We start from the raw sequence: 8,977 nt of genomic DNA, 5'->3' as shown, positions 1-8,977 counted from the left end.
TCACTACATGCTATAGTATTGTGCCGACCTGGTCGCGCCGTGCCCCAGGCGACGAGAGCATACATCTCGGTATAAGCAAGATATAGGCCCCGCATGCGGGTTGATGGGTTATGTGAGTTTATTGCTTGGTTAGGGTTGTGTTTTGCATTGTGTGGGAGATGGTGATGCGGGTTAGCCCACAAAAAGAAGGGAATCTTCAACATTTGTTTCCTTCAGCTTGCGGGCCTGGACCTAGAGAAATGGTTTATTCTATAGTTCTTTCAAATGCAACCTTTCTATTTCTATGGCTGGACTAACTGAGTCCTCCTGCTGAGACCTCCTCCCAGTGCTAGGGAGCCAAACCGATGCTTGCACTGATGCCAACAGACACAACCCAAAACTTAAGCTAGCTCGCTTCGCCTAGCTTCGGCCGCTTGCTTTACCCACGTCAGCCGCTCCATCGCTCGTTCATTTCTCAGTTGTTTTTTCTTTCCAGTTTCTTCTGTTGTTGGTCTACTAACGAAAAAAACATGTCGGTCTTTTATAATGCTTTTGAAAAGTACCATTGACCTTTAGCATTCACTACTGACTGCTAAACAATGACCATTGACTTTTGGAAAAAATGCATGGATTTGAATTCTTTTGAGAAAAGTTCATGAATTTTGAAAAGAAATCATGAATTCCAAAAAATATGAATTTTAAAAGTCTATTTATCTACTACCACTATAAAAGAAAGAGAGGGGCAGATCCAAACAATCACATCCATCCATCATCAAAATCTAATGGCCTTTAATCCTTTTGTGTTTAACGCTAGCAACCACGATCGCTAATCTGCCCCGCAGTACAAAAATAAAAAGAAAACCGCCCGCACGACCTCCTCCTTCTCCTCCCGCACGACCTCCTCCTCCCGCGCCGTTCGCCTCCCTTCGCCGCGCCCTTCGCCGCAGCCGAGGCAGACGAGCCCCCTGAAGGGGAGGTCCCTCCAGGGACGGCGCAGTAGGCGAGCGCCGCGTAGGCGTCGGCGAGGACATGGACGAGGGAGGTGGCCCTGTTGTGTGCGACGGGGAAGCAGATGCCGACGGTGCTGGCGACGAGGATTGATGCCGACGGCGCTTGACGGCCCCGTCCCGCCTCTCCCAGCCGCCGCCGTCGCCGAAGACGGAGGGCTCCGGCTTCGCGCCCCAGAACATGGCCTGGGTGACCGGCGGCGCCGGGTGCGTCCAGAAGGAGCAGGTGTCGTTGCCTCCCCGGCCGTCGCCGCCCAGCACACGAGGAGCTGCGCCGGGGACTGTCGAGTCGCCGCGGCCGCCCCGCTTGGAGAAGCCGCATGGTAGTCGCTGCGCCGTGCTCATCTGATGCCTGGACGACAAGGAGCAGCCTGCCAACATCCCTGAGACAGGCGTCACCAGCGGATGCAGCAGTGCAACGTAACTCCTCCTCTGAACTCTGCTCTTCTTCCTCCTGTGCTTTGCTGATCACACTCACTCTCTAACCTCTTTCTGATATGTGGGTACAGCTTGAGCTTCAGTGAGGTGTAGTGTATGAATGGATGGATGGATGAATGTGGAAGTAAAAACAGGGGAATGTTGGCGTTCTTGGATAGAATTGTCAGTCCAAAGAAAGAAAACGAGAGAAGAAAAGAAACTGAAAAAGGAATGTAATATGTTTGTGTATCTGCTGTATATGCAGGAAAGAATTCAGTGGTGGTGTTTGGACTCTGCAGAAATGCTGCTTAGTACAAAAGAATCAACGAATCTTGTGCGGGAACGCGGCGGCGCTGGGCATAAGAAAGGCTGTCTTGAGCTGCGTCGCCACAGCCACGTCGCAGCAGACCCCTCCGTCTCCGTGCCCGGGCGCTCTCCCCTGCTCCAGCGCTGCAATCCGGGCCGAATCAGCACCTTCCTCCGTCGTCGATCTGCGGCCCCTTCATGCTTCATGCCCATGGTGTGGTCGACATACCGCCCCGACACGCTGCACTGGTATGTGTCCGACAGCGCCATAAAATTTCATAGTGATATTCAGCTTTGTCGATGTTGCAATGACAATTAACTGTATATATAACTCTTCCCGTGTTCAATACCGATGGGCGATGGCTGCTATCTCCTTTTTGTTTTGGGAAAGGACCTCAGATCAATTAAACGTCCAGCCAGAGATACAAGGCACCCCAAACAGTGTGAATGATTTACTCAAGTTCTAAGCTATCCAAGGCGTTGGATTTTTTCTGGACATGGTTCAGAACGAAGACTGTACAGACATATAGTAATCGTAAAGCTTGCGTCACAGAATGATATAAGTAAGAAATGATACTCAATGTATTGAAACACTGATGTTGGTTTTAGATATGGAGTAAGAAGTTCCCAGGAAGAAACACTTTTCTGAACCCCATGCACATTTTCTCACATTATGCCAGTTAGAAGGAAGAGAATTAAGAACATTAACACATATCTTTGGTGAATATCGTTGTACTATGTCCAATGGTATACCATGCATACATATGTAAAAGAAAAGGTTAAAAGTGACAAATATCGACCAAAAGAAACCATGCCCAGGAGCTAGATAGATTCTGGCCAAATAGATTTTGAAGAAGGGAGTTGGAACTTTGCAGTTGATTTTCTACATCAAATTTGGTAGCCTGGACCCTGGAGATGCAGAAGGAGTAGGCACAAGGAAGCAGACGGGATAGTAAATTTACTATGTGTTAGTTGTTAAATATAAGCTACAGGTCCAAATGTTGATGCTCCTGCTTACAAGTCGTATGAAATGTTTTTTCAAATGCTTTATGATGTTTTTCTTTAGTTGCCTCTGTAGTACATAATTTTATTTTCTCTTTTTTCTCATAGTGCCTAGCGTTCTGATGGGATATGGGAAGAGATGGGTGAATGACCTATAGGATTTAATAGCCCGTGCTCCCTTGCTGTCTGCCTGCAACACAAGCTCATGCTCTACTACAGGGAGGCTGCGGTCATAAGAGGACATCATCAAGTTCTTCGATTGGTGCAACCGACTGATTGATGTTGCTGTTTGGATGGCCTGTAGTTCGAGTCATTCTAGGTTTTCTACTGTTATACCTCGCATCTAGAAGATCTTTGGTGGGTTTCATAATCGTAAGGTCAAATGTCATTATACAAATTGAGTGCTATTACTATGCATGTGACTGTTCTGTTTGAAGTAAGTCAAACTCTGTTAGTTATGTGATGCTTCCAAATTGAATAAGTAGAAGTGCACATCTGACATATATCTTGAATTAATGTTTCGAGAAATAATGAGTTAATTTTATGAACACCGATGGGCAAACGTTTTATCTTTATTTGATGATCCAGAGAGAGGTCAACTTACATTTTTACTGTCATTAACCTTTTATTGCCATCTTGATAAGCACATGGTGAATTATGTACTAAGTGTATATAAGGTCTCAGATCAATGTTGATGCTCCTGCTTCTCCTTTTATTTCTCATATATTAGAAGCTGCTGGAAACATTTGTAGTTCCCCCGGCATGTTTAGCATGTAGTTATTTTCCATATTTAAATGCAGATGAAACATAATAATCTAGATGCATCTATTCTCTTTTTGGACCAGGGGAGTGTTCCCCGTTTGAAAAATGAATACCTAGAGTGGAAGTATTGCTAACGGTGAAATGCTTTTAAAATATCTGTAGGTTGTATATTCTGACTGAAAATATCTGCATAGGTTATACGGGCCAGAGTGTCCATTGTCGACGCCACCTTCGCTGCTGTACCCATATTTGGGGCCAACCAAACTATGTAGCCATCTGTCATCCTGGAGGTCTCAAGACGAGGGTCATGCCTGTGCTTTAAATATATGTTTGAACCATAAAATTGATTTGTTCCTTTCAATGGTATGTCGACATGCATTTCCATCAAATGACTCACTTCTAATGCATTGCTTCTTAGCTGAATATATGTTTATTTATTGTACTTTTTTTCTTAGAAACTACTGTTCTCAAGTGGAGAGTGGAGACACGATTGTAAAGGTCATCCCTTGTAATCTCAACTAAAATAATTAAGCGGATGTCTAGCTGATGTTGGCATACATGAAAATTCGTCTTGTCTTTTATTGGTTAACTCCCAATAGGCTTCACCAAATTGGAAACATCATGTAAAACCAGTGTACAAGAAAAATCTTGGAAAACTCAGGCAGCAGATAGCTATGAAGCATATCCATTTTATTACAACTTGCTTATGATGTACTATAATTGTCCAACACAAAACTCAAGCTCACAACACAGGTACCTAAATCATACTTGTAAATCAACATCAGAAAAGAAAAGGAAAAAAAGTTGGTTCCAACGAACAAGTCGAGCAGCCCACGCCGCTTGCAGCTATTTCTTTGGGTACAGTTTCCATGCTTCATCAGGATAGAGGGAGGCATCGGCATGCACCAAGTCTATGTCATCTTTCCCAAGCCAGGCACACATGAAGTCTCGTTTTTTTTTAAACGATGTCTCATCTTGTTGATGCACATGAATTTCATGTGCATGCTTACTAGTTCATATAAAGTTCACAAATTTCCAAAAGTCCAAAATTCAAAAAATTTGATGAATCCGAAAAAAGTACGCAAATATGGACAAAGTTCATGTATTCTGAAAAAAAGTTAGCAAAATTGAAAAAAAATCGAGGATTTTTTTAAATGTCATGTATTTGCAAAATTTTGTCGGTTTTGAAAGTTTTCAATGAATTTGAAAAAAAGTTCATGTGTTTTGAAAAAAGGTCACGAATTTGATAAAAAAGTTCACAAATTTGAAGTAAAGGTTTGAATATGAAAAAAGTTCACACAATTCAAAAAGAAAGGAAAAAAGAAAAGGAAGAAGAAAAGGAAAGGGGGGGGGGGAGAAAAACCGTCAAGAAAACCATGAACGAGAAAGGAAAAACCAGCCAAAAGCTTCTAGAAGCTTCACGAAAGCGCTTGGCCTAGCCCAAGTAGCAGGGGGGTATGCGCTGTTAGTGAAATGCACTCTAACTAGCGCTTACAGCGTCGAATAGGGTTTAGCCCTCTTGTTGGTAGCCGAACACCACAAAAGTGGAAGATTTCATTTTGTTAGGACGTGCAACCGAATGCATGCAACCAAACGCGTCCAGTGAAAATGTGTAAGAGAAAAAAAACTAGAAGTTTGTATGTTTTTGCATGACACGAAGAAGATACCATTTCATTGGTCTTTAGATGTCACTATTTAAAGTTCTGGATAAAAAAATGCACTTAGTGGGATCATTCCTATACCAAAACTCAATATAATTTTGGTTGTAACTTCATATTATTCTGAGTCATGTATAGGAAACTAATGTAGGGTGAACAAGAGGGAGGAACAAGCAATCACACTAGCAAATAATAATATTGTACAAACACAATCAAAATAAGAACGAGAAAAGATTTAACAATTCAGTTTTTAATACGCACTCCATTTGCAATTCATATGAAAAAAGATGAAAATTATACTATTCAACCAAAGCGTCAAGAACAAAACTAAGTATTTTTTAGGAACAAAACTAGGCATTGGAAATCAGATATTAAAGATAATAATGGCTTGACCGATTGTGAGACAGAGTGTTTCAGCATTTTTTGGTCAACATACAACATATATTAAAGTAAGATGAGCATGTGTGGGAGCACCTTGAGTCCCTGATATGCTACTGCAACAGATGAGCATGTGTAAAAACATGTGGAGTCATGATATGTTGGTGCAATACCAGGTGGGTCAAGGAAGAGAACACATCATGGTTTCGATACGAGTCTTCGGTGTTTAGATTTAATTCTTGGTGCAGCCCTACGAAAAAATACTATAAAGAGATAAGACATCACGGTATGGAAATCAAGAGGTTATGAAAAAAATCTATTGTTTTGCACACTGTGCCTGAATACCGCCGAGGTTCCTCTATCACATGAAAGTTCTACCAACACCTAAATAGGTTTAATAATGTTTCTTCTTTATTTTTTCTAGTTGATATGTAAATGTTCATGTAGTGATAGTGATGCCCTCAATGTTTTGTGTTGTAATCTTATGATGAACTGTATTTTGTTTTATGTGTTCTTGCATCGGCAATATGTATTGGCCCTCTTGCTATATGGTTTTCGATCCGATTTTTCACATAAACTTGATCAATGGTTTTCTTATCCGGTTTCCCATATAAATAAATCATGATTTTCGACCCGGTTTCCCACATAAACTTGCTCAATTTTTGTGTTATTGTGCTGCAATCGTATGAGGGACTTTATTGTGTTTTATGTGTTCTTGCGTCAGCAAGATGTATTGCCTCTCCGGGGATATATCCGACGCAGGCGGGAACGTGCCACCGCACTCCCACCTCTGGGCTAGGAGCCCATGGACACGCATAGCAGCTATCAAGGTACTAGTACAACTGTTGTTAATCTATCTGTGATTGCAGTACCGTGGAGAATTGTCGAAAATTCTACTCGTATAAACATCACCCGGACATTACCTATAGCCTGACTATATAATATAATACAGCTTGATTCACCACCTTGCTAAGTTTAGACCTACAAGACCGTGACCTGATGTTTTGAAGCACTCGGGTCTTGACGATTACACCAAATTAAACTGTGCAGTATACTAAGCTGGAGACGGCCAGGCTTGATTATCTTCTCATCTCAACTTGGCCACTATGCCGTTGTATCTCGTCCATGACTCGGCCACAACCTCCGGCACTGCCTTCCTACTGGCCAAGGAGGACATCACCTTCGCCCTCGTCACCTTCTTCACCAGAAGCCGCCATGTCTTGTCCGCTTTCTCCGTCTGCGCCTTCGCCTTGAAATGGCTGCACAAAATTAGCCAATCAAGATGAAACGTTAGCTTGCGGCCATCTGATATCACCATCAATCCATCATAGGTAAATAAAATCTACTACTAGTTGGCGTGCGTCAGATTCATTTGGGTGGAGATTTTTGGTAGCGTCGCCCTTGTCGTCCAGGTCATTTTCATGAAAAAGTAAGAAAGCTACGTCCGTTTTCTCAGTACGATGGAACAAATGAATTCGTCCGGCGGAAAGGCGTCTCGCCGGCCTGCTGCATCGACCGATGCAGAGGTCGGTCGATGTCATCCCTTTTCGGGCAAAAAAGAAAAATGTCGCCAGCCTGCACCTTGTGCTGCTGATCCGGCGACATATCCTCCGGCACACGCCGTACTCTCGCCTGACGAGCTAGCTATCGCTAGATATGCCGATCGGTCGAACGGACGTAAATTTACAGCGGGAAAATGCATGTATGTTTGTTTGTTGCGTTTTCTCACCTGCAGAGCGGCACACGGCAGGCCTTGTCCGGCCGGTCGCAGACGGAGGCGTGGAGGCGGAAGAGCTGCAGCATGCGCTTGCACCGCGCGCAGCCGCCCGGCGCGGCCTTTTTCGCGCACGTCGCGAAGTGCCGCATCAGCAGCTGCAGGCCCCGGCACGTGCACCCCGCCTTGGCGCACGGCGTGTCGGCGCAGACGGCGCCGTCGCTGGGGAAGATGTGCTCGAGGGAGGCCATGGCCTCGCCCAGCTGCCGGCACGCCTCCTGCGCGGCCCTCTCGCGCGCCCACCGCTCCTTGCGCTGGTCGGCGTCCTCGAGGAGCTGGAGGAGCTCGAGCTGGAGCGCGGCGTCGTGGCGGCGGGCGAAGCGCCACCCGTCCGACCGCTCGACGGCGGAGAAGTCCTTGGCGGCGAGCCGCGCGCAGCGCAGGTACAGCCGCCGCGCGTCGCAGAGCCTGGCGAGTTTGAGCATGTCGACGGCGCGCTCTGGCGTGAGCCGCGCCGACACCGCGGCCTCCGCCGCCCGCTTCAGCCACCCCACCCGGTACGCGTGCGCCAGCGTCAGCAGCTGCGCGCCGTGCGCGCCCACCAGCTCCTCCTCCTCCGGCGCTACCTTGGAGGAGTAGAGGAAATGGAGGAAGGCGCGTACGGCGTCGAAGGAGACGCCGAGGACGCGGATGGTGCAGTCGGCGCCCCACCCGCGCCGCGCCCTGTCGATCATGCGCTCCAGCACGGGCGACGCCGAGGCCTGATGTTGCCGCCAAGTTCCAAACCAAAAGGTCAGCGACATAGCTCAACACAAGGCAAGAAGATCCAGACAAAGAAGAAACATGATCGGCAGGCTGGCTTACAAGAACGCAGGAGTGAGCGGCGATGCTCTGGCCGTCCGACGTGACGACCCGCACGTCCGCTGCCGACGCCCGGAGCGCATCGAAATCGGCGCACAACGTCATTGATCCCTTGTGCACTGCACGATCCTCTTGGAAATCCTTTGTGCTCTCCTGGTGAACTATTTGGTTTCGCTAGCCAATAGACGAAGGGAACTAGACCAAAGCGATGTGGACGAGGAATGGGGAGAAGCCGGGAGCTCGGCGACAGCTATATAGTGCCGTGGAGAAAGGGAGCTGACGATGATAAATTGATAATATATGCCGCGCCGCACAGTGCACACACAGGACCAGGTATACGCGGCGGATATCGCCGTTGATGAGAGGGCGGATTTGACCGGTGAGACGGCTGGAAGAGAAGAGGAGGATCCGAGTCATCGGCTAGATCCAGGGCGGCCCACCAGCAGCGTTCGCGGCCGTTGCCTCGCCAGGCTGGGCCTACGCCGGTGCTGATTGGGACGCGTGGAGGATGCGTGTGCCACGAGCTCGGTGGGGTAGAGCAGGAAATATTTGCGTTCCGTTCTTTTGTTGCTTTTGGCCGAAGATTTGCTGACACGGACACACGTTTCAGCCCCTGCCTGTTTTATTGGATGCATATCCAGAGGCATATTTATTTGGAAATGTTTAAATTTTGTGCTTCCTTTGATCCATATTACTTGTCTTAAAAAGTTAGATACATTTTTTTTTCGCGAATACGCAAAGCTTGCGTATCATTGTATTGATAGAAGGAGCAGAATAAGTACATATAAGGGTACAACACATGACACGAACGCAGACATGCATGAACATGGTGTCCGGAGCAGAAAGACAAGGGATGCTCAGCCCGAAGAGAAGATACAACACAGCTAAACCTA

The 8,977-nt window shown here is 46.5% G+C and overlaps 2 protein-coding genes across 3 annotated transcripts; one reads left to right on the top strand and one right to left on the bottom strand.

The window, feature by feature from the left end:
• Positions 1 to 859: 859 nt before the first annotated feature.
• Positions 860 to 4,001, top strand: LOC123041556 (uncharacterized). Of its 2 annotated transcripts, none has more exons than XR_006418559.1 (3): positions 860 to 1,406; positions 1,496 to 1,958; positions 2,820 to 4,001. XR_006418559.1 is itself a non-coding variant. In XM_044464151.1 (3 exons), exons 1-3 carry the CDS (start codon positions 1,392 to 1,394, stop codon positions 2,824 to 2,826), a joined length of 312 nt encoding a protein of 103 aa, XP_044320086.1. In that variant the 5' UTR covers positions 860 to 1,391; the 3' UTR covers positions 2,827 to 4,000. The 2 variants fall into 2 exon arrangements, 1 of the variants encoding a protein (XP_044320086.1); XM_044464151.1 differs by having other exon boundaries at positions 1,669 to 1,958; positions 2,820 to 4,000.
• A 2,351-nt stretch (positions 4,002 to 6,352) lies between these two features.
• LOC123045784 (BTB/POZ and TAZ domain-containing protein 2) lies at positions 6,353 to 8,392 on the bottom strand. Its single transcript, XM_044468958.1, has 3 exons — positions 8,088 to 8,392; positions 7,239 to 7,984; positions 6,353 to 6,768 (listed from the first exon to the last, which is right to left on the bottom strand). Exons 1-3 carry the CDS (start codon positions 8,187 to 8,189, stop codon positions 6,597 to 6,599), a joined length of 1,020 nt encoding a protein of 339 aa, XP_044324893.1. The 5' UTR covers positions 8,190 to 8,392; the 3' UTR covers positions 6,353 to 6,596.
• Positions 8,393 to 8,977: the final 585 nt, after the last annotated feature.

The sequence above is a fragment of the Triticum aestivum genome, chromosome 2B, assembly GCF_018294505.1.
Source record: "Triticum aestivum cultivar Chinese Spring chromosome 2B, IWGSC CS RefSeq v2.1, whole genome shotgun sequence".
NCBI lineage: Eukaryota > Viridiplantae > Streptophyta > Magnoliopsida > Poales > Poaceae > Triticum > Triticum aestivum.
This window is presented reverse-complemented; position numbering and strand designations above follow the sequence as displayed.

Bases quoted from the DNA above. Each gene is read 5' to 3' on its own strand.
- LOC123045784 (XM_044468958.1), bottom strand. From the start codon at position 8,189: ATGACGTTGTGCGCCGATTTCGATGCGCTCCGGGCGTCGGCAGCGGAC. The intron at 7,985-8,087 runs GTAAGCCAGCCT...CGGCAACATCAG, and splicing joins CCGCTCACTCCTGCGTTCTT to GCCTCGGCGTCGCCCGTGCT. The intron at 6,769-7,238 runs GTGAGAAAACGC...AATTTTGTGCAG, and splicing joins TGCCGTGTGCCGCTCTGCAG to CCATTTCAAGGCGAAGGCGC.